At 46.0% G+C, this 24,814-nt stretch overlaps 1 protein-coding gene across 9 annotated transcripts in view; it reads right to left on the bottom strand.

Moving 5' to 3' along the window:
• Window positions 1-1,019: 1,019 nt before the first annotated feature.
• Window positions 1,020-24,814, bottom strand: part of LOC105028205 (kinesin-like protein KIF21A) — a 36,010-nt gene continuing 12,215 nt past the window's right edge. For 2 of the 9 annotated variants that reach the window (XM_034290089.1, XM_034290093.1), the window contains exons 2-36: window positions 22,715-22,937; window positions 18,925-19,107; window positions 17,719-17,868; window positions 15,999-16,133; window positions 15,330-15,503; window positions 14,803-14,918; window positions 14,244-14,439; window positions 13,839-14,028; window positions 13,632-13,695; window positions 13,313-13,516; window positions 11,783-11,833; window positions 11,044-11,104; window positions 10,840-10,957; window positions 10,473-10,661; window positions 10,344-10,373; window positions 9,858-10,057; window positions 8,736-8,843; window positions 8,558-8,626; window positions 8,317-8,465; window positions 8,076-8,220; window positions 7,693-7,887; window positions 7,501-7,602; window positions 7,233-7,398; window positions 6,965-6,985; window positions 6,073-6,136; window positions 5,867-5,918; window positions 5,461-5,666; window positions 4,995-5,192; window positions 4,866-4,898; window positions 4,533-4,669; window positions 4,188-4,362; window positions 3,828-3,986; window positions 3,153-3,441; window positions 2,786-2,985; window positions 1,020-2,263 (exon numbers count right to left, since the gene is read on the bottom strand). In XM_034290089.1, coding sequence (XP_034145980.1) covers window positions 2,206-2,263; window positions 2,786-2,985; window positions 3,153-3,441; window positions 3,828-3,986; window positions 4,188-4,362; window positions 4,533-4,669; window positions 4,866-4,898; window positions 4,995-5,192; window positions 5,461-5,666; window positions 5,867-5,918; window positions 6,073-6,136; window positions 6,965-6,985; window positions 7,233-7,398; window positions 7,501-7,602; window positions 7,693-7,887; window positions 8,076-8,220; window positions 8,317-8,465; window positions 8,558-8,626; window positions 8,736-8,843; window positions 9,858-10,057; window positions 10,344-10,373; window positions 10,473-10,661; window positions 10,840-10,957; window positions 11,044-11,104; window positions 11,783-11,833; window positions 13,313-13,516; window positions 13,632-13,695; window positions 13,839-14,028; window positions 14,244-14,439; window positions 14,803-14,918; window positions 15,330-15,503; window positions 15,999-16,133; window positions 17,719-17,868; window positions 18,925-19,107; window positions 22,715-22,937 — 4,810 coding nt within the window. In that variant the 3' untranslated portion in view covers window positions 1,020-2,205. The remainder of the gene's footprint in view (window positions 2,264-2,785; window positions 2,986-3,152; window positions 3,442-3,827; window positions 3,987-4,187; window positions 4,363-4,532; window positions 4,670-4,865; window positions 4,899-4,994; window positions 5,193-5,460; window positions 5,667-5,866; window positions 5,919-6,072; window positions 6,137-6,964; window positions 6,986-7,232; window positions 7,399-7,500; window positions 7,603-7,692; window positions 7,888-8,075; window positions 8,221-8,316; window positions 8,466-8,557; window positions 8,627-8,735; window positions 8,844-9,857; window positions 10,058-10,343; window positions 10,374-10,472; window positions 10,662-10,839; window positions 10,958-11,043; window positions 11,105-11,782; window positions 11,834-13,312; window positions 13,517-13,631; window positions 13,696-13,838; window positions 14,029-14,243; window positions 14,440-14,802; window positions 14,919-15,329; window positions 15,504-15,998; window positions 16,134-17,718; window positions 17,869-18,924; window positions 19,108-22,714; window positions 22,938-24,814) is intronic. The other 7 variants (XM_034290090.1, XM_034290091.1, XM_034290092.1 and 4 more) reach the window with 7 other exon arrangements.

Here is a 24,814-nt window from a genome sequence, read left to right as displayed (position 1 = left end):
CGCCGTGGTGAATGTTATGCTGCCTACAACATTATCCAGCATGACATGTTTGGCGGTGGGTCAGTGATGGTCTGGGGAGGCATATCCTTGGAGGGTCGCACAGACCTCCACATGCTAGCCAACAGTACCCTGACTGCGGTTAGGTACCGGGATGAAATCCTCAGACCCATCGTCAGAACTTACACTGTTGCAGTGGGCCCTGGGTTCCCCCTGGTGCTTAGGAGGAACCCAGGGGGGTGTACGCAGTTCCTGGATGACGAAGGCATTAATGCCATTGACTGGCCCTCACGTTCCCCAGACTGAATGCAATTGAGAACTGGGACGTCATGTATCAGTGCATCTGACACCGCCAAGTAGCACCACAGACTGTCCAGGACTTCACTGATGCCTTGATCCAGGTCTGGGAGGAGATCCCCCATGACACCATCCACCGTCTGATCAGGAGCATGCCCAGACGTTGTCGGGAGTGCATTCAGGCACGTGGTGGCCATACACACGACTGAGTCACATTATGAATTGGAACTGCCTGTGATTTCCAGTGTTTACTTAGATTTTTAGTGTGAGTTTGAATCCAGTCCTCGGTTTTGGTTTCCAGTGACCGTTGTTACATCAATTTGTTCTCAATGAATGACACAATGTACAGTAAACATTTTGATCTTTAATATATTTCGTTCATCGAGACCCGATGTGTGATTTGTGTGTTCCCTTCATTTTATGAGCAACTGTAATTTGTTATGAAGGACATATTGTCATTACAGAGCTCCCCGGTAACAACTATTTGCATAGAGGGATGGTTTTTTTGCTTCTTATCGTTGCTGCAAAACAAATTGGGAATCGTTTGCTGCAACCGATTAATAATTTCAATGGCCAGAATATATTGATCAACGAAAATAGGGGACAAAAAACTATTATCCCACTGTCAAATAATGATCCCATTGTTTCTGTTATACTGCCGCCAAGTGGTCAATTGATGGAAACACACACACACGCACACACCTTGAAAGATACACCAGCAAATGTTATTTCTGACAGACTTCTTACAGTCATTTATTTCCACACTACATCTGACATTAGAATCACAAAAAGTCAGAATTTGTGCACAAGATGTTCAGACAGAGGACAAACAGCAGATTTGTATTCACATTAAGATGTGGTCATAATAATCTTCACTTTATACCAACCTAGGCGTCGAAGGCTAGTCCACACGGATAAGGTTGTAATGATATATATCCACACGGGAAAGGTTGCAACGATCTATAGCTATGGAATAAGATTCACCGGCACTGATAATAACCTGCATCTCTAGGCTCTGTTCAGTCTCTATTATGACACAGATGGGTATTGGGTTGACTTGGGCTGGCGCCTGATCGATGCCGTCCCACTGGACATATTAAGTGGAAGCTCAAAAAACGTGGAGGTTTTAAAGTTATCAAGAAACACAAATAAATACACACACTGACAAAAAAATGACAGATCAAATCACCTTTTGTAGTTCGAGGTTTGAATACAAACAGTAAAGAGGTTCTGTACAAGCACAGAGGAATGTGTAAATGGGTCGAGCACTCTACACAATCTCAAGGTGCAGACAGTAAAAGCAACACTTGGATTCGGATCGAGACCAACCCTCGCCACACCGTTTGTGGTGCGATTATGACACAGACTCCCGTTGCTCTGGGTTTCCGTGGCGGAGGTCAGCTACACCTTCCCACACCACGAGTTCACTGTGTTTTCATTACCTTTTCTACCCCCCCCCCCCCTCACTGAGGACCTGACTGGGTTTGGCAGTAACAGCTGAAGAAAGACCTTCCTTCATAGGACCTGGTTTTAGAAGACGTTCCACCTTCTGACACGAAGAGAAGATCACATACGCGCAGTCACGGATTACGTCGATGAGAACACGGCGTGGGTTCAGGCACCGGTGGTCATTCACTGGAGCGGTCAGGGGCCTTGACATTTCTCCAGGCGACCGCCACGACTGGGGTGCTACACTCCTCCGGCCTGGTCGACTGAATGTCTTGAGCTGTGGAACTCGATGACATTCTTTGAGGCTCTCCTTTCCTGGAGCACTGTGCAGAACAGCTGAAGATGGATCTTGTGTTAGATCCATAAGGGAGCAATCGATCTAAGGGCTGTAGTAGATCCAGTGTGATCGAGCAGATCCACAGAGCTCTGCCCGTTCACAGTCCAGATGTCTCCTTCGCAGTGTCAATAGATCCCATCCTCCAAAGATCCTTTTACTTGCCAGATCTTCACTGTTTTGTCACTGTCACACAAGATCACACAAGAAAGACCATCAGAAGCTGGATCAACATGCAGATCAGAGATATGATGAGTCACTGCTTGATTTAAACTGTGCAAAAAAATTGCGGTTGGTTGGAGACAATGGTTAGGGACAGAGTACGTTCTCTGAAAGCACTCTCTGTAATAGTGAACATCAATAAGAAACGTTTTCTTCTTCTACACATATGGCCTTACTCCTTCATATGAGAAAGGTTGTGAATTAATACGCAGTTCCAAATGCTACAGTACACTATTTGTTCTGACTACACTAGATAGAGGTGGTTGTCTCCACCTTCCATCTGTTTCTTTAAAAAAAGGCCAAAAACGTGCATCCACGTTGGGTAAAGTAACCTTATTTCATGTCTGTCCATGGCCCTGGTTCGCAGTCTCACAAGTTCACGGTCCAAGTTAGCCGACATTCTGAGCATAAGGCGCAAAGTCAGGTCGTACGGCATTCAATTAATGTCGCCTTACAAGGCCTTATAAGGTTAGCCGTTAGACTCACTCTGAGGCGGTGAATAGCTGGCTGTTGTTGGTTGCCATGCCGTTGACCGGGCTGTCGTGTCCCCTCAGTTCTCCGAGTGGCTCCAGGGTGTCGGCGTGCCACAGCTTCAACACACCTCCCCGGTCGGCGCTCAGCACTACCTGGCTGCCTGGCACCATCCCCAGGGCGCTCACCCAGTCAAAGTGAGCACTGACCACCTGCTGTGGGGGAAGCATCAGACAGATGAGGAACGGGGCCACAAGCCGCTGAGAAACACACAGCTAGCAAAAACACATAAGCAAATCATAGCTATTTTATGACACCGAGAAATCTCGGTCTACCTGCCTGCCTGCCTGTCTGTCCTGTACACAGCGAGCGTGCGTCTTACCTGTACCAGTCGTTTGCGGGACAGGTCCCACTTCTTGATGCAGTAGTCCCTGGAGCCGCTGTAGAGGTTGTCCCCCTGAATGGCCAGGGAGTCGATGCACTCATGGTGGGACGGCTCGAAGTTGTGACAGGCCACGATACTGCCCTGGGCCCCCTCTGTCACCTCAAACACCTTCAGGCTGTGGTCCTTGGAGCCCGTCAAGACCACGTCTTGGCCGTTGCTCATCTGGTCGACGGTGAGACACATGACCGGACCCAGGTGACCGGTCAGCTTTCCCGTCGAAACAAACCTGGGGGTTAAGGGGTTTAATGGTCAGGGTGCATGTTTAGGGGTTCAATAAATCTGTCTCCATCATACCATGCCCCCATCTTCATTACAGGTCTTCACCTGTTCAGTAAAGATTTGGAAAATAATAACTACTAAATATTTTACACTATTTTGAACAAATATTGCACTTTCTTCAGCTGTCTTTGTATGGAAGCTCAAGTCGTATTGATAATACTGGTGGCAGTTAGCCTAGTGCTAACAGCGTCATTCAAATCCCTGAACCGACTAGGTGAAAAATCTGCAGACGTGCCCTTGAGCCATGCACCTCACTTAAATTTCACCTGTAATTGGCTCTGGATAGGCACATCTGCCCAAAGACCATTTGGAGATTGCAATAGAAGTACTTACTTTCTGAGGTCCCACATGCGGACTGAGTTGCCCGAGGCCGAGTACAAGTAAGACCCAGTGGGGTTCAGAGAGATCTGGTTGATCTGGTTCTCTCCAGGAGGGATTGTCAGGGACCGCAGAGAAACACAGCTGTCCCCTACGTTCACCTGGCCAGACGACCTGAACACATACGCACGCGCACATAGCCATCAACTCCATGTGAATGGAAAACTCGTTTTTTCAAATAGCACCTCTTTTTTTCCCCCATCTATTTTTGAGTTCTCTAGAATGTCCTAGGATGTGCCGAATAAGGAACCGGCATTCCTCAACTCAATCTTTGAAAATAACAGAGGTTTTCAGATGTACTCCATGGACACTCACGTGAGGGTGCGTATGCACTTGGCGGAGTCTCGGATGTCCCACACCTTGATGTAGGAGGTGGAGACGGTGAAGACCAGGCTGGAACAGTACCTCACGGAGACCACACTGCTGGGATGACCACTCAGAGACATGATCTCCTGACCGGTAACCAGGTTCCACACCTTACACGTACGATCTGCACGCGCGCATGCACACACACACACACACACACACACACAGGAGTTATAACACGTTTCCAATTAGTCTGAAACAACATGAATCCCACCATAACCCTAAGTGGAGGTATTGCCGAATGTGATGACTGATGAAGAGGTCATGGGTTGATTTTAAACGACAGAGCTGTACCTTTAGATCCGGTGAAGAGCAAGTCGTTAGTGCAGTCGACACACATGACCGGTTTGGTGTGTCCCTCTGCCATGTAGACACATTGTAGCCTGGCCGTACGGCCGCTTTTAGGGGCTGGCACAGGGTTGATCACCCCTCTATAGCCAGGACACAAGACACTGTCAGTAGTGGTGAGGACACAGTTGAGACTCTCTTAAAGACACCGCTGGGACGTTGTTAAGACAATGCTTGGATATGTATTTTTTATATATATATAATTTTTTTAGATTATTAGGATATAGTTGGGTCATTAGATGTGTAGCATATTGGGAGACATACAGTTAATTCACATACCGTTGTCCTTCGTATATAGTTAGATCTTCCAACCTGAAACACAAAGTGCTACTATTACCCACAGGAACCTCGCATGAACACCAAACGTGAGGCGAACGTCGTTCGTTAGTGTGTAATATCATCTCTCACGCTGGTTTGACGTCAGGGCCCTTCTCTATGGCCGCAGGCACGCCGATGGGAGTGTGTGCGTGCCCCTTGGTCTCTCTCGACGGGTGACCCCTGGGGTCGACAGGGGCATGTGTCCCTTTCTCCAGCATCCTCCTGCGCGTCTGAGGCGAACGCTCTGAAGGTCTCCTCTCAGTTCCCGCGGCGGGGCGGACTCCTGAACTACACGGGCAGAAGAACAGGTTGAGTGACAGGTCACGCTGACCAGTGACGACGCACTGAAGGACAACAAGACATTGGAAAGGGGCAAAGAACGTAAAGCTTTCTATCCTTGTCATGCATTTTGTTTCTTCAATAGTATTAAACGCTGTTACAATATGAAGCCTAAACCATCAAAGGCACATGAGTACAGATGACAGGTTTGACCTTTAATCTATTATGCTCTAGATCAATGATGGTGTTTACTGTGTATGTTAAAGCAAGGGCTTACAGGCTGGACATCCTGGTGGTAAGTGCCGAGGAGGGCCCGGTGAGCTCCCTGTCCCCAGGAAGTGCTGCCGCTGTCCCCATGTCCCCCAACCCCTCCTGGACCATCGGTAGAGGCAGCAGGGAGGCAGAGAAGTCCCCAGTGGACGAGTCAAAGTCTCCACTTCCAGCATACAGCAGCTCCATCTGGGTGGTGGTTCTTCTGCGCGCCTGTGGTAGTGGGATTGGTCCGACCAATCAATGAGTCGATCCTTCATCGCATACAATATCCACATGCAAATGGCGCTTTGTGAACAGCAGCACCTCATCAGTCTTTACCGTTTTCATCAGTTACCGACTTGAGTCAAGTGAATGTAATCAACATGGCTTTTCTGAGAAACGCTTTGGTGGACCACTGTACGTGACAGTACCTTTCTAGGTTTGGCCTCCCCACACAGCTTCAGGAGATCCGAGGCCAATGAACTGAAACCATAGAATGGAGGGTCAATTCACATGTCACTCATACACTGACAGACTACCTATGGACCACTGTAGGGGTTATCAGCAATTGTTTGATTTAATTACTAACATTTTTTTATCCAATATTTAATATCCCCAGTGATTAACTGTTTTTTACCTTCCCTCAGTTGCTGGGCTGGGAGTAGAGGACTCGTCACTACTGCTGTCATCTCCATTTTCTGCTTAGGGTGAGAAAAACACCCTGTTATACTGGGCCCTCACACCACTGTCATACTGGGCTCACAGTAAGCCTCCTGCATGGTCCAATGGGCAGTGATTTTGGCTCCACTTCACAATGTCAAATATCCCATGACGAACACCAACACTGTAGCCAGGATATCCCGGTCTTAAGCTCCCATTCCACCATCTCTATCCACGTGTTTCCGGGAATGACAAGGAGCGGCACTGACTGGTATGCTAGCTGAACAGACTGGTGGTGAGACTACCAACTCCGAGTGTATTCCACAGTCTTCCACTGTAAGAGGTAATCAGCGTCCAGTCTGGATGTCGGAATAAAAGCAAGTGCACGCGGTGTTCTCATGCTGCAGTAGCGAAAAAAAACGGACTGAATTTGAAGGAGCTCTAAGGGAGCTCAAAGTTCAAAAGCCAGAGGTCAATTACAACAGGGGTCAGTGGTCAATAGCACGGCATACTATACGTAACATTAGTACAATGCATCTGACGTGGCCGTTTCAAAGAAGGCAACTCCTTTGAAGTTGGAGTCGTAGTAGTACCGAACAGGTTTTCATGGGGGGGTGGGGGGGTGGGCAGTATGTAAGCTAATGCTAAGTCTTAGTACTCAGTTCCAAGGACAAGAGCTGGTCATCCAAAAGGAGGACGGGGAGGGTCACACAGGGTTAGTGAGTCAAGGGACTGAGGGATACACACCACCTCATGCACCTACTGGCAATGTTAGGATCTTAGGTTAGTCTTAAAGGGGAGTTTTAGGGGGAGGAGGGGCTTTGAGGGAGACCAGTCTGAGTCCAATAAATCTTTGGTTTATTACTTACCCTCCACTAGGTAACTTATCTCTGATTGAATTCAACGTGAACAAACAGAAAAAAAAAAACAGAAAATAAATCAAACCAAACTCAAACCAAAATGTTGACATTTTATTTCACAGTCCGAGTGCTTAAAGACCACAGAAAAAAGGAACGTGTTCATATAAAATTATTTCTTTAAAGGATTTGTCAATAGTACATGTTAAGCACTGCAACAAATAGTGGACTGCGAAATAAAGCGCAGCCAAAAGATGAATTAGTGTGTCCCATGACCTACCTTGCAGCGCGTTGCCCAGCAGAGCATCCAACTCTGGGTTCAGTTCCGCCTTCTCCTTCAGCATGTGGAACAGCAGCTGGTTCTGAGTGGCGCTGTTGATCTCCGTCTGCTTCAGTCGGCCCTCCATCACCTTTACCTGGGACTCCTTCTGGGCCGCCTGCAGGCCCTGGATAAACGTTCAGTCACGGAAATGGAATTTAAAAAATAATTTTACAACATTCAGAAGGCTGTCAGATAAACAGCTTAGGAACAGTCATTCTGTCGGCACCTTGTTAATGGTCATGTGCAGGAAGTGATCAAGCAGGAAACGGGCTTCTGATAGGTTGCAGGCGCTGATCACCGCGGTAACGTCCACCGTGTCTCCCTCCTCCTGCGTTGCAAAACATCATAATATATACATACAATGAGTCTAAACTTTTGACTGGTACTGTGCCTGTCTGTCTGTCTCTTGCCAGCTGACCTTAGCTTCCTCCATCTGCATGATGTTAGCCTGACAGTCAGCGATGCTGTCGTTGATGTAGTCAATATTGGCCGCCAGGGCATCCATCTCCTCGGTCAGAGACTGGACGCTTCGGTCCGCATCAGTCCCCTCTGTGGCGATCTTCTCCCTCTTACGAGACACCTTCTCCCTTCGCTTGGTCAAGTCCTCACGTTGCTGTAAGAGGGCCGGGAGGAAGGGAATGTCAAATGGTTCTGGTAAAACGCTTTCGGAATTGCCTTTCTAAAAACTACAAAAAGGAGGAGAACTATTGTTCTACACCAAATGGCAACAATTATGAATGTCTCATTCTCATAGAACCATACTTGGATCAGCCTGGCAGGAATCCAGTAGATAAATTTTACCTTGAGGAGGCGGTTCATTTCAGCCTCCATGTTGGAGATAGTCAGCCTCTGCATGATGATGTCGGTGATCCGTCTCTCCAGAGACTGCCATTTAGCCCGGGCGGTCCTGTTGGTGTAGACACTGCCCATCCGGGCCGGGTACTTCCTGGTTAGTGGGAAACACCAGATATCAGTAGACAGCGGGGGGCAGGATATTACTGAGGAACTCAGCGTGGCAGCGCTGATACACAGTCATCCATACCTCGGTGTGCCATTGGGGGCTGTTGCCCCGGCAGAGTGAGGTCGGCCTGGGATGCCGCGGTGTGACGGGTCCTGGAGAGGCTCCGGTAGGCTCACCTTTCTGTTCACCTTTCCAGAGGCGGGCCTCACCTGTCTCCTCAAAGCTGTCACCTTTAAAAAGGAGAACAGTAGTGCCATGTTTAATAAGGAGAAAACCTTTTTGAAACAACACCTGAATTTGTCCGACAACAACAATTTTGTACCTCCTCATTCTTTCGGCGCAATATCAGTTCCTGCTGCCTCTTCTGAGCTTCCAGCTGTCTCAGCTGGTGCTGGAAGTGACAGGAAATAATATCAGTTGAATTCAACATCGATCCCAAGGTGGGGATGTCACGTGCCTGAACACAACTTTCCACACATCATGTCCACGTGGAGCATTACCTCCTGTTTGCGCTGGTCCTTCTTCAGAGTAGCGATCTCTCTGTTACGTCGGCACTCTGACGCTCTGTTGTTCTCCTGTTGCTCCTTCATCTGGCGCATCAGACTCACCTAGCACAACACATGGTATTTACTGGTCAGCGAGGGAATCAACCAGTATATCCATGCATACATCCCCCATTCAGAACCTCCATGCCGTTAAAGGGTTAGTTCAGGGGTTTGGCAATGAGGCCCTTTATCCACTTGGATTAAATGTCAATGTCTCTTATTTCCATTTTAAAAGAGGTTGCTATCAAAAAGTTTACGCTACCTAGCGTTACCACAATGACTGAAGTCTTAGTGAACAGCTAGCATGGTGGTAGTTTGGCTTGTGAAACTACTGTATCTCAAATATACTTCATTCTGGACACAGATAAATACCAAAAAAATATCACATAATAATGTGTTCATGTTACTCATAGATAAAAATCATTGCCAAAATATGGAGCCCTCCATATAACCTGAGATGTGGATTTGAGTCACATTACTTGGACCCGCGTACGAATCCAGTCACATTTTGTGAACTGAGACTTGACTTGATAAGAAGAAAAAACAAACTAATTCAGCAACAGTCTGATTCATGTAGGGTCGTACAGTAAGTTCCTCTCTTCTCATTAACCAATGAGATTCCCATGGCATCTCCTAATTTCTTCAGATTTTCTGGTAATATTTTCCAATTGTCTGGCATGGCCCCCCCTAGTATTTTATTTCAAAGTGGACAGCATTTTTGTTTTGTTTTTAACATCCTTACATATTAAAACATGTTTTTTATCCAAGAAGAAAATGGAAAACATAAATACATACAGACAACCTACTGAATAATATTAGATTAATTTAAGCAAATTCAAGAATTCAACAACAAAAAAAGATCATCCAACACAATTTGTTTTAACCATTGACTTGAAGACTTGAAACCAAAAATTAGGGACTTGTGACTTGAGCTGTGGAACCTGGGACTTGGCCTTTATTACTTGGGACTTGAATGGAGACTTGAAGGTTAAGACTTGAGAGTTGCTTAGGACTTAATTGTTACTTGGCCCCATGTCATCCAAAACCCCACCCATCCATTCACAATGTTTTCTTTACCTTTGTTTTCTTCATCTCAGCCACATCCTGGTTCAGTTTCTTCAGCTGTTTCTCATACTGCGATTGGTTTTTCAGAAGGCGTGCGTGTTCCTTCTGGGCTGACTGGAGCTTCTGCATCTCCTTGTTCATAGAGCTGAGCTTCTTCTCATACTCTAACTTGATCTTCTTGGCCTTCTCCTCTGTGCACGTCTCCACGGAGCCTGCAGACACAACTAACTCAGCTAAACACAAGCATGGTGGAAACACACAGCTCAGCTCAGACTTCGTACAAGACCAACAGTCAGTCATTCTGTGTTTCTAAAGCAACAGTTGCCACAGTCACATAGAACCTTCCAGAATCCATCCGCACAAGTGCAGGGTTTTACATAAAGAAGCCTGTGGTAATGTGTGTGTGAAGTAAGAAATTATGAAAGACAGATTAACTCAAAACACACCAAGTTGTTAAAAAAAATTAGGATTTGTTAGGTAGCAGCTGGGCATACTCACTCCTAGGTCTAACGACAGAGGAAAATGCACCTAAACAAATGAAGTACAACCTTCATTAATCACCCACCATTTTCTCTGTGTCTGTCGTGCCGTGAACCTCCTCTCCTGCACCTCCTCTGCTATACCTACCCATGTTGTGAAGCACCTTGTCCCTCTCCAGCTGGGTGTCTCTGATCTTGCTCTGCAGCATCATCAGCTTCTGCTCGTACTGCTGTTTGAGCGTGTGCAGACGCCGCTGGCTGTTCTCCAGCTCGTCTATGAGCTTCTGCTTGATGGCGATCTCACACGTGATGTTGGCCAGGTCCGCCTGGAAGTTCTCTGTCCACAAATACACACACCCAGTAGCTATATGGGACTATTCAATTATATTTAGCGCTCTTTTATTAAAAGTTCTTTGATGTTATAGTTGGGCTTGAAAAAGACCCGGTCGGCATTCCTCATGGCCCTTTAGGAGGCTTTTTTTAAGGCTTTCTCAAAGGCTGTGCATGTGTTTCACCTTTCTCATCGAGGTCCTCAGAGTCCGACTCCTCAGAGCTCTCCTCTCCCTCCATTTCATCGTCCTCCTCCTCTCCCTCCATTTCCTCTCCTTCCTCATGGTCGCTGACGTGGTCATCCTGTTAATACACGTCAACATAACATGACTCCAAGGAAAACGCACGCACACACGCACCTAAATACGCCGAATATTTGTTAGACGTACCCCCTCAGCCTCTTCGTTGCCTCGTTCCTGTTCGTTGTCAGGGACCTCCTCCTTGACCACACTGTGACCACAGAACCAGAGGATTAGCTAGCCAGTGACCTCACATTGCATCGCTACACTGGATCATACAGCACGAGCTGTATACAGCACCAGTATCTTGATTCTTGATTAAGCTGCATTCTGTAAAAACGCATTTACGGTTAGAATCAAGATTAGATCAGAATCTGAACTCTGAACCCAAATCAGTAGGCTGTTAGAATCATCCTTCAGGTACCTGTTAGTGAATGATTGATTGACATTGTGGTTACATCATGATGAAAACAACGTTTTAGTTCATTCCTTTAGTCTATGCGTCTCAACAATGCAAAAGGAGAGGTTGAGAGGGTGAGTTCAAGGGTCAGAGGTTAAAAGTGGGTTTTCCTCCAGGTGTGGCAACTACCTGCAGGTGAAGAAGTTGTTGTATAGGTAGAAAAAGGGGAGATGGAGAGATGAGGGGGGAGTTAGTGATATGAGGAAAGGGGAGTTAGTTAATGATAAAAGCGAGGAAAGGGAAGTTAGAGAGATGGGCGGAATGGAGGTTGGTGTGGTGAAGGAAGTTACAGAGATTAGGGGAGATGGTAGTCAGTGAAATGAGGAAAAGGGGACTTGGAGTACTGAGGAGAGGGGATTTAGAAATATGGGAAGAAGGGATTTAGAGCGATGGGAAGGGGGGAGTTGGAGAGATGGGGGGGTAGCAAACCTGGCAAGCTCATGAACACCCTCATGATCACTCTCTTGGAGCCGCATCAGTCTTCAGAGTGGGGAAGAGAAGGGTGGAGACATTGGAAAAGAGAAATGTTACCACGCAACCACAGAACAGAGAAAGGTTACCACGCAACCACAGAACAGAGAAAGGTTACCACGCAACCACAGAACAGAGAAAGGTTACCACGCAACCACAGAACAGAGAAAGGTTACAACGCAACCACAGAACAGAGAAAGGTTACCACGCAACCACAGAACAGAGAAAGGTTACCACGCAACCACAGAACAGAGAAAGGTTACCACGCAACCACAGAACAGAGAAAGGTTACCACGCAACCACAGAACAGAAAAAGGTTACAACGCAACCACAGAACAGAGAAAGGTTACCACGCAACCACAGAACAGAGAAAGGTTACCACGCAACCACAGAACAGAGAAAGGTTACCACGCAACCACAGAACAGAGAAAGGTTACCACGCAACCACAGAACAGAGAAAGGTTACCACGCAACCACAGAACAGAGAAAGGTTACCACGCAACCACAGAACAGAGAAAGGTTACCACGCAACCACAGAACAGAGAAAGGTTACCACGCAACCACAGAACAGAGAAAGGTTACAACGCAACCACAGAACAGAGAAAGGTTACCACGCAACCACAGAACAGAGAAGAGTAGAGTCGCGGTGAGTGGATTCGATATCGATGGTCTTCTATTTGGCTTATATCTGTGCCATTTAATTTCTGTTCTTCATCAAACCTTCATACAATTCTTATCAAACCAAAGAAAAGGAGAGAGTTGAACAGTACAGCAGACAAAACACAGAGCGTGACAGGTCTTCCAGCTCTGCGACCCCTTGGCTGCGGTACATAATGGCTGCTCAGACGAGCCGTGTATTTACAGTATCTTCTGTTGTTCTCTGTGTGCAATGTTCTGGATTGTATTTGAAGCCTATTCTTTCTATTTGGAAATGTTTCATTGGCGCCTTGGGTGTGAAAAAAGCTCTTCACAAATGTAATGAATTATTAGAGGTGGAGGCTAACATGAGCGGGCCTGTTATGAAGCCGTCTCCATCATCAGCCATGCCGGAGGGGCCTCGTCCATGAACCACACAGAGGCTATTAGACTGACATTAGACAGAAAAGTGGTGACTGCTGAGGGAGAAAGGCCGGGTGCCAGAACGAATTACAGATGACACACCGGAAAATCAACCGAAAACCAGTCCCCCCTGCTTCTGTAATCTCTCCACACCACTCTAATCCTGTTCCCCCCACCCAAGCACCAGCTCTACTGCTCACACCACCATCATTAAACACCTCTAGGCATGTTATGACAGACTCCTATCATTAACACCGATCATCTAAATCTAAATCTTTTTCGTACGGTGGTTTGATCCACAAGTTGGGAGCGTTACACACAGTGACAAACAGAATGCAACCACTTTCATAAAACGGATGTGAAATACACAGGGAAATATACTGTGCACTGAAACAAGAGGGGGCGAGTATGAATAACTACAGCACTTACCTCTTCTTTTTCTTCCGTTCCTTCTTTCTCAGTTTCTCAAGATCTTTCTTGGCCATCTCGATGATGTCGGACGCCTCTCTCTCTGGGGCGAGGTGGGCGGAGGAGAAGGAGCCCCCACCCCCGTACAGGGAAGAGCGGGTGTTGGCGCGGGACAGGTTTTTACGGAGGTTTTCGTTCACTGACTCACTCTCCAACAACTTGGCCCTGGGTACAAAGCCATTGGTCAGAAGAATGTTGCGTCTCAAACACCAGAATCATTGGTAATAACCCTCCATGCCTGCCGTTCAACAGTCCAACCCTACAAGAACCCACATCCTACCTGAGCTCCTCGATTTCTTTGATGTAATTCTCGATCATATTCCCGATCTCCTCACTCCCCTCGCCTGAAAAAGCGAAGACGCTCAAATGTCAGAACATTTCCAGCACTTCCTTTCCATAGACTCAAACAAAGCACTCCCGAACCATCTCGAACGGACATCAAATCATCCAGGTGCCGGAGCTCCGTTATCCCTCTCTTGGTACGCACCCGCTTTGGCCAGAACCTGGTTGGCCTGGTCACTGAGGTAATGTGTGAGTCTGGCCCTCTGGGCGTCTATGGTCTCCTGCATGGCTTTGACCCGGATCCTCAGGTTACTGTTCTCCGTCTGCAGCATGCTGTTCTCGTGGACCATGTCGTTGACGCTCTCCATGCCGTCCTCCCCTACCATGCGTTTACCCTGAACCCCAGACAATCCACAGGGATATGGTAGATACATGTACGTAATACTGGAACACACCGTGACACTAGACTAGCCGTGTTGAACTTGACACTGAAGTGTGCACATGGAATATCGCTTGGTTTCGCTAGTGTATCATCACAATTGTGACAGTGAACCATCAGTTTGGATTCCAGGTTTAAAGTCTTAATGAACAGTGAATTTCCCCCTCTTACCGTCTTGTACTCCATCAGTTCCATCTGTAGCCTGGCGATCTCGGTCCTCAGGGCAGAGATCTGCTGGGAAGCCTTGTCTTGGTTCACCACCACCCTGTTCCTAATGTTCCTGGCTCTGTTGGCGTACTTCAGAGTGCTCAGGGTCTCCATAAAGTCCCGGTCGGAGGGGCTGATGCATGCTATCATCACAGTTTGACTGGGGTGGTGGATCGACAGAAAGATAGATGGACGATGGGGACATGGGAGGTAGATGCAGAAGGTAGATAAGAGACTTCATTAGAAGCTGAATGTTTCAAGCTTTTGTTACCACCTTGTTCTGATGATTACAAAATTCCAGTTTTATTAGGCCATGTTGAAAACATAATGAGGTTTCAATCAACAGACCTTTGACAGAGAATGAAATCATACCCACGTAAAAGCTTGGATGACAGTGATAACGAAGCCATAGAGAGACCGGCACAAACAATGCCATAAAGCAAAACCACAGCCCTGTTCACACAGCACGTAGTCATGGGCTAAGGGACTGATTCAATATGATGGAGAACGAGGACATACACACCTGTTCCCTCCTAGTGAGTCCTGCAGTAGCCGGGTGAGTTTTGAATCTCTGTAAGGCACGTGAGTGGACCTCTTACTCCTGTCCCCTAGAGCACTGATCACATTACCCAGCGCTAGCTGCAGAAAGAGAGCAGTCCATCACCATACAGCAGTGGTCAGAGGTGATGGCAGACAGCATTGACAGAACATCAGTATATTATTTCTCAACCACCAGGGGGCTCTGTAGCTTTCCTATTTTTCTTTCGCATAGTGTCCCAGTTCTCCTCAATAGTTGGATGGAAACAGTTCACCCGAGTCACCCGAGAGGAGGACACTGCATTAACGCTGATCCTCTAAAACCTCCTAGAGACTAATCTGGGAAATTTACCTGCACTGTTCTAGCATCGTAGATTGGTTCGGCTGAGATCCATTTAAACTCGGCCAATAAATGCAATCAATAAATTAGAGTTGACATTATCGTACCAGAACTAGGCATTATGATGAACAGAATCTTAACTAACTATAGCATACGTTATTTTACAGTCTCACCAGTCCACAGTTGATGGAGATTCCTTCCTTAGCTCTGTCCCCCGTGGCGCCAGTCCTCTTCAGTCTCTCTGACCCGGCCAGGTCCACAAAGTGAAACTTAGCCGTCAGCGTCTCAAACTCAGAGTTCATCTCGGGGGAACCATTGGTTAACCGGTTGTCTGTCTCATTGGACTCCTGGAGGAGGAGATGGCACATGATGTATGATAAATGAGTGCTTTGGGCAAAGCTGTGATTTTGTTTTCATTCTAGGTCTCGAACACAAGTTTCCGACATTTCAGATGTATCTGTGGTTTTAGAAGCCTGTACATGGGCCATGTAATCAGTGGGCAGGGAGAGGTGGGTGACATCATGCCCAGCTGGTGTGTGTTCCATGGGAAGATATGCTGGGAGTCTCCCTGGCTGGGAAGCTCTGGGGGAGGCTTGGGTAAGACCTCGTTACAGCGCTGTTCTTTAAATTTGTATGTAATTCAACAAAATCATCGACCAACAACTGGTTGGTAGTTAGAACAACCAAATGAAACGGCAATGATCATGTCGATAAATAAGCTTTTTATCATGAAATTTGTAACGATGACATGGACAACAGCAAACAAGTTCAGCCTGTGAAATGGAGTGTAAAACGTAGTCCGTTCGCGCCACGGCTCTGGAGATTGGTGCAGCGCCACGTACGCTGTCGTCTGGAGCGCAGACTCTGACTTGGCACAGGTGGATGGTGAAGATGGCGTGAGACCGCGAGCTCTGGACGTTCATCTGGGTGCTAGCCGTGGTACGGGAGAGTGCTCCAAGCTTCAGACACTGCATCATCTGGGGATGGAGGGACACACAGACAGGCAGAGGGACAGACACAGGCAGACACAGGTAGAGGGACAGACACAGGCAGACACAGGCAGAGGGACAGACACAGGCAGACACAGGTAGAGGGACAGACACCGGCAGACACATGTAGAGGGACAGACACAGGCAGACACAGGTAGAGGGACAGACACCGGCAGACACATGTAGAGGGACAGACACAGGCAGACACAGGTAGAGGGACAGACACAGGCAGACACATGTAGAGGGACAGACACAGGCAGACACAGGTAGAGGGACAGACACAGGCAGACACATGTAGAGGGACAGACACAGGCAGACACAGGTAGAGGGACAGACACAGGCAGACACATGTAGAGGGACAGACACAGGCAGACACAGGTAGGGGACAGACACAGGCAGACACATGTAGAGGGACAGACACAGGCAGACACAGGTAGAGGGACAGACACAGGCAGACACATGTAGAGGGACAGACACAGGCAGACACAGGTAGAGGGACAGACACAGGCAGACACATGTAGAGGGACAGACACAGGCAGACACAGGTAGGGGACAGACACAGGCAGACACATGTAGAGGGACAGACACAGGCAGACACAGGTAGAGGGACAGACACAGGCAGACACATGTAGAGGGACACACAGGCAGACACAGGTAGAGGGACAGACACAGGCAGACACATGTAGAGGGACAGACACAGGCAGACACATGTAGAGGGACAGAGACAGCCAGAGGGACAGAGACAGACAGACACATGTAGGGGGACAGAGACAGGCAGAGGGACAGAGACAGACAGACACAGGTAGAGGGACAGACACAGGCAGACACATGTAGGGGGACAGAGACAGGTAGAGGGACAGAGACAGACAGACACAGGTAGAGGGACAGACACAGGCAGACGCATGTAGGGGGACAGAGACAGGCAGAGGGACAGAGACAGGTAGAGGGACAGACCCAGAGACAGACAGACAGGTAGAGAGAACCAGGCATAGGTAGAGACAGTTAGTACTTATTTTGTATTCAATAGAACTATACATGGTTGAATTAGAAACAAACGTATGCATAGACAGATATAGGCTATCAGCGTTATTTCATTTCGTAGGAGTTATTTAAACTGGACAAAAATGCCCAAAGCATAATACCGAGATATTGTGCAAGGTGTTCACCTTAAGGCTACTAAAAGTACAGAGCATAGGTCTTCAATCCTTTCCTGGGGACCCCTTAGCTATTCCATCTATTAGATGTACCCCAGAGCTAGCACACCTAAACCAACTTATTAACTAATTAGAAGCCCTTACCTGTTGAATCAGGTGAGCTAGTTCAGGGCAAAAACGAAACTGTGAGATGGCTGGGGGGTCCCTAGGAGAGGGTTGAAGAATTATGGTACAGAGTATTAAAAACTCCCAGGTGATGGTCCATCTAAACAGTAAGTTTACGTGAATAAACCACATTTACCAAAACGTCAGACAGAACCTCCTAGCCCAAGGACTCCATATATTAAACCAATGACCATGTATTTATTGGGGACTGTGTCTGTTGGTATACTGTACTTCAGACTGATTCTGATTCTGACCTCGGCCTCTGATGTGACTGTGCGTGTTGTGACTCCCACAGTGTAGATGCCTCCGTTAGCGTCCTCATGGATCTTAATGGTAGACTTCTGTCTCTTCCCATCCATGTCCCTTGTGGAGTCAAACAGATCCAACACTTCCTCGTTGTACAACTGCCGGGGGGGGGGGGGGGGGGGGGAAATCCTCATTAGAGAAAAAAAGGCAGGTGAGCCAATAGCCCAAAGCCAAAATATTCAGAATGATGTTTAATGTGATTAATGTAAAGTTTTGGTTAAGACACTGGCAGGTATGAAGCTGCATTTCGTTCAAAACACGTATCAGCAAGCAGTATCAGACTGGAATGAGGCACGTAACTCTCTAGTAATTAATATGTGGTGATGAATCCTATACGTTTGCCTGTAGTGTGAAGTTAACAGAAATAAACATCCACAATGCTAGACGATCAGACCCCAAGAAGTAAGGCCACCAGTTGCTAATAAGTTGAGCAAACTCAGATTTGTAGCCTCCCAAAGCCGACTCATTCAGCAAGTTTACCCTAACCGCTGCACAGATATACCTGCATGTATCTAATATAAGCTATGGGATCTGTTGGCTTTGCAAGGGTATTAAAATTGTAGGTTGAATCAACATCTCACACTAGCTGTAGCCTACAGTACATAAGCCACAGGTAGAGGTAGCTGGACATGCTGTCTGTCATCAAATTAGCGGAAACACATTCCATTAAGTCAGCTCAACATATCCCATTAGCAGTCAGACACAACACGTTCCTTCCCTGTACTTCCCCTGCTATGGGCTTCTGTCAGCCACAGCTGCCAGCACACACCTGTCAGAGGTTAAATATAAAGACATATGTGGGGGGAGTGAAATACATGGCATTCTAACTGTCTGGTCTGACATTCCCCAGCTATGTCCCCGGTTGTGTGGAAAGCGGATAGGTTTAAGGTAAGCTGTATGGTGATGGCTCCACCTTCCAGGGCCAAGGGCCATCTTTTCACTTCCACTGCTGTATTGCTGCAGCGCAGGTTCCAGTCTCTTTTCTATCATTTACCACTTTCCTGTCTATTAAATCTTAAATATGTACATATTTAAAAAAAGCTTCCTAATGCTGCGGTTATGTGAGATTAGAGAGGCAAGCTCTTTAATAGAGTGGGATTCCAGATCCCCCCAGCTACAAAAAGACTATACTTCCATCTTCACCATCCACATACCTCCAGAAACTGCGCGTTGATCTTGAATTCGGGTACGGGCTTGCCCTGCTCCGTAGCAGCCTGCCTTCTCTCCTCGATGCCCCTGAAGAGGTGGCTGACAGCCCGGGGAATGATGCCCAACTCCTCCTCACTGATATTCACATCAAACCCTGTTCCCATGGTGTAGGTCTTACCTGAACCAGTCTGTGGAACACGATTGGCTAATTAATAGAACATAAATGTATATTGGAACACTATTGTCAAGTGTATTTACTCAATCACTGATCTTACATTTACTATTTGATAATTTAGCACACTCCTTTTCGGGGACTTAAAGGAGCAATGAGGGTTAAGTGCCTTGCTCAAGGCCACAATGTCATATTTGTCTCCTTTTTGGCTTGAAAATTCGAAACAGCTGCCTTTCAGTTACTGACTCAGCAATCTATTAGGTTATGTGCCATGCCAGTCAGTCACACTTTCAGTGAGCCTGTGTAGCGGTTTTATTAACTGTTATAGAATTATAAACAGAAAGCAACTTAATGTTTGGTATAAGATAAATACTTGATGTGGTGATTACTACTGATATTTTTTATGTATTGATTACAGAAGCCTGCTCTTGATATAAAAGTGATTGCTGAAGCTTGGTCAAGATATTTGTAGTGACTACTGAAATCTGCTTCTGATATTTATAGTGACTGCTGAAATCTGCTCCTGATATTTGTTGTGACTACTGAAATCTGCTTCTGATATTTATAGTGACTGCTGAAATCTGCTCCTGATATTTGTTGTGACTACTGAAATCTGCTCCTGATATTTGTTGTGACTACTGAAATCTGCTCCTGATATTTGTTGTGACTACTGAAATCTGCTCCTGATATTTGTTGCGACTTCTGAAGACTCATGATATATGTAGTTATTTATACTGAAGCCTCCTGATGCAGTGGGGAGAACAAGCATTTGATACACTGCCGATTTAGCAGGTTTTCCCACTTACAAAGCATGTAGAAGTCTGTAATTTTTATCATAGGTACACTTCAACTGTGAGAGACGGAATCTAAAACAAAAATCCAGAAAATCACATATGATTTTTAAGTAATTAATCTGCATTTTATTGCATGACATAAGTATTTGATACATCAGAAAAGCAGAACTTAATATTTGGTACAGAAACCTTTGTTTGCAATTACAGAGATCATACGTGTCCTGTAGTTCTTGACTAGGTATGCACACACTGTAGCAGGGATTTTGGCCCACTCCTCCATACAGACCTTCTACAGATCCTTTAGGTTTCGGGCTGTCGCTGGGCAAAACTGACTTTCAGCTCCCTCCAAAGATTTTCTATTGGGTTCAGGTCTGGAGACTGGCTAGGCCACTCCAGGACCTCTAGATGCTTCTTACGGAGCCACTCCTTAGTTGCCCTGGCTGTGTGTTTCGGGTCGTTGTCATGCTGGAAGACCCAGCCACGACCCATCTTCAATGCTCTTACTGAGGGAAGGAGGTTGTTGGCCAAGATCTCGCGATACATGGCCCCATCCATCCTCCCCTCAATACGGTGCAGTCGTCCTGTCCCCTTTGCAGAAAAGCATCCCCAAAGAATGATGTTTCCACCTCCATGCTTCACAGTTGGGATGGTTTTCTTGGGGTTGTACTCATCCTTCTTCTTCCTCCAAACACGGCGAGTGGAGTTTAGACCAAAAAGCTCTATTTTTGTCTCATCAGACCACATGACCTTCTCCCATTCCTCCTCTGGATCATCCAGATGGTCATTGGCATACTTCAGACGGGCCTGGACATGCGCTGGCTTGTGCAGGGGGACCTTCCGTGCGCTGCAGGATTTGAATCCATGACGGCGTAGTGTGTTACTAATGGTTTTCTTTGAGACTGTGGTCCCAGCTCTCTTCAAGTCATTGACCATGTCCTGCCGTGTAGTTCTGGGCTGATCCCTCACTTTCCTCATGATCATTGATGCCCCACGAGGTGAGATCTTGCATGGAGCCCCAGAACTTCTTCCATTTTCTAATAATTATGCCAACAGTTGTTGCCTTCTCACCAAGCTGCTTGCCTATTGTCCTGTAGCCCATCCCAGCCTTGTGCAGGTCTACAATTTTATCCCTGATGTCCTTACACAGCTCTCTGGTCTTGACCATTGTGGAGATGTTGGAGTCTGTTTGATTGAGTGTGTGGACAGGTGTCTTTTATAGAGGTAACGAGTTCAAACAGGTGCCGTTAATACAGGTAATGTGTGGAGAACAGGAGGTCTTCTTAAAGAAACACTAACAGGTCTGTGAGAGACGGAATTCTTACTGGTTGGTAGGTGATCAAATACTTATATCATGCAATAAAATGCAAATTAACTATTGAAAAATCATACAATGTGATTTTCTAGATTTTTGTTTTAGATTCCGTCTCTCACAGTTGAAGTGTACCTATGATAAAAATGACAGTCCTCTACATGCTTTGTAAGTAGGAAAACCTGCAAAATCGGCAGTGTATCAAATACTTGTTCTCCCCACTGTATTTGTAGTGACTAATGAAGCCTCATGAGATCTGTAGGGACTACTGTGGTTAGTAATGAAGCCTCCTGATATTTGTAGTAACTACTGAAGACCCTTGATATATGTAGTTAGTAATGAAGCCTCCTGATAATTGTAGTAACTACTGAAGACCCTTGATATATGTAGTTAGTAATGAAGCCTCCTGATATTTGTAGTAACTACTGAAGACTCTTGATATATGTGGTTTGTAATGAAGCCTCCTGATAATTTTAGTGTGCACTACACAGTGCACGGTCAACAGACATTGGGGTTGATGGCTTGATTGTCATGGTGACAACAAATGAATGCAATGCTGAGGCCAAATTCACACGTCTCTCTACTCCCCGCTGAAACCACTGAAAAACACTCTGACAGGAGAGACAGAGAGAGTGTGCGAGTGTGCATGCATGTGTGTGTTCTCAGACCAGGGGTCTGAGAACAATGAAGTGGGCAGTGGAGAAGAGACTGAGTGAAAAGAATGGACAGAGATTAAGGGGGGGAGTGGTGAGAAAAAAAAACAGAAAGGAAGAAATGTTTGGCAGAGCTCTGCAATAGAGCCTCGCTTCACAGAGAGAGAGAGAGAAATGCCACAAATAAGAGAGAAAGAGAAAGTCAGACAGATAGTGAGAAAGACAGTTGGAGAGAGTTGGATAGAAAGTGAGAGGAATTTTGAGGAAGGAATAACTTGCCTGACAGATAGATACACATCTGCAAAGTACAAAGTCAGTCACATGTGATCTATCAAGCTAATAAAAACTCTGTATATGATCGTGTTCGGACATGTCTGCTCTTGCACTGTTGACAGAGGTTTTGTGGCCTGTTTGCATTATTCCATGTCTCATGAAATGGGCTCTACAAAGACTTGGAGACCAGCTGAGAACAGTTACTAGCAATGCTACACACTGTTACTGCGTGACAAAGTAGCAGTACACATAAATCCCAGGCTTGATAAAGGATGTTGTAGTTAATGAGTTACAATTATATAACTCTCTGGGATTTTAATAGGGTTTGATTAAGGATGATGTGGTTAACATGGGTTACAGTATATAACTTTCTGGGATTGAAATAGGGTTTCATAGGGGATGTTGTGGTAAATGTGAACTTAGTGCCTGAAACAAGGAGTGATAATGTTTGCGTCCGGTACCAACACTGTACATCCAACAAGAGACTGCGGGCCACGAAGGGCGTGAGGGATTCCTGTGTGGTGTGGCCAAGCCCTTTCATTGTTTGTGACCGGCAATGCTCCCACATGTCTGTAGGCAAATATGATGTCTGACCTGTCCATAGGCGAATATGGTGGCGTTGTATCCCTCAAAGCAGCCCTCGATGAGTTTCTCTGTGCAGTGTGTGTAGATGCTGTCTTGCTGGGAGTCCATGTCAAACACATAGTCGTACGTAAACGCCTTGTCTTTACCCAGCATCACCTGGGGTTCAGCAGGCATGCAGTATGTACAGATGTGACATCCCTCAATCTTCTCCCTCGCCAGTTGAGGACGGATCCTGACAGAGGAAACAAAAATCGAGGGAAAAGAAAGACGTTGGGTCAGGATTGGCGACTGAATTAAACATGAAACAGGAACGGAACGGATATACAGTAGAAGGGGCGAGAAAGAGCGATAGAGACAAAGAAAGGTAGAATGAGGCAAGACTATCACGAATATGTTTTGTCTGCTTGTGTCTAATCAGTGCAATTGCTGAAAAGAAGTGGAAAATGATGGAAAATTATTTCAAACATTTTTGTAGGGCTGTAGAAATGTAATGAACTGTGCAGCCATAACAGTTTGTCAACGCACAATATTCCGCACTTACATAGCCGAGGGAAGTAGGGGTGCTGCAAAAATATTGATATCTTGACTTGGTGGCATGTTATTATAGGAGGCATGGACAAATTCTCCCATATCCTAATGTCACTACACCAGTGTTACTCTGATGTGATGTCATAAATTGACTTGTACCTATAACATAGGGGCTCCATGACAACATGTCAAGGGAGTGATTAGCATGGCATTATTAGCATCGTTTACATTTTTCATGACAAGTATACTTATGGAACGAGAGATGGCTAAATAAGCACTTGAGTCCCTCAAGGAGCCATTGGTAGTCAGTGGTTTATATCTGCACCTTTGGTTAGTTGAGCCTCTTGGAGGAAACTAAAGTTGCAGCAGCTGGTTCCTTGAGGAATTCAGGTGTGGATAAGCTGTTTAGTAAGATTACTTTTGTACTAGCTTTAAAATATTTGTTTGTATTAATGATACATTGGTAAATATAAAGTGCAGGAAGTCTGAAGAAGATTTCCTATTTACAGTGAACAAACAAATAATTTAGAACAAGAATTATATTAATGCTAACCAGTGGTCAAACATAATACCTTAAATCCACGCATCCAATAAGCTACACCTTCAGTTGGATAAGAATCTACATTATTGAAAGAGTATGAAATGTAGCACTTCCAACACAAAAAAATGCATGTTCAGGGTTCATTGATTACCCTTCTCAGAGGGGACATCTCAGGGATGATCAAAGCACACAGAATGCATCTGAACTCAATTTTACAGTGTCATGGCAAAGGGTCTGAATACTTATGTACATGAGATATCTTTTTTCATCTTCAACATGTTTTCTTTTCGTCATGAGTTAATGTGAATAGGCAAATGGCCAATTTTAAAACATTAAAGACATTATAAATGTCTATAACACAGAAAAAAACGTGGTCTGAATACTTTCCGAAGCCACAGTATTTATGTGTGTGAATACCTGTGTGTTTGTGCATGTGTATGCGATTCCCCACACACTGCCGGCACGCTCCACCACCCTACTTCATACACAGAGCCCTCAGTGTTTGGGCCTGGGCTCGGGGGAAGATTGAAGCGCTGGGGCTGCGCTAGGTAAACAGTTACACCCTGCCTTGCGTTAACTCATTGGTCTGTTTGCTCAATTCTAATAAACGCTTTCATGTCATGTCGTTTCCCCCACACGCCGCCACTACGTCTGTCTTATTTCAAAGTCAGCTGGATAAAAGGAGATCAATTCAATTCAAACGGTAAATATTCATAAGACTTGATGGAGAGGTACTTTAAGTACAGTAAGTATTCTTCTTGTGGGTTTATAAGAGCAGTATTGTGACTGGCGAGAGTTACAAGAGACACACACACAGAGACAGGAAGGCCACAGTGGTGTAATTGTGTGTGAGTGACATCAGATCCCTGCTATTTTGCATTCTCTCTCTGGGATTACATGATGAATGAAAATAGGGGACAAAGGGAGGGGGAGACAGAGATGAGCGGACAGGAGGCTACATTACCCGTAACACTACACCTCCAGTACATCACCTGGGTCATAACTTCCTTTGGAAACGAGGTAAATGTTTAGTATTGCAG

Source organism: Esox lucius, chromosome 23 (genome assembly GCF_011004845.1).
Source record: "Esox lucius isolate fEsoLuc1 chromosome 23, fEsoLuc1.pri, whole genome shotgun sequence".
Classification (NCBI taxonomy): domain Eukaryota; kingdom Metazoa; phylum Chordata; class Actinopteri; order Esociformes; family Esocidae; genus Esox; species Esox lucius.
Note: the sequence above shows the minus strand (reverse complement) of the source record. Positions and strands in the feature narration are given on the sequence as shown.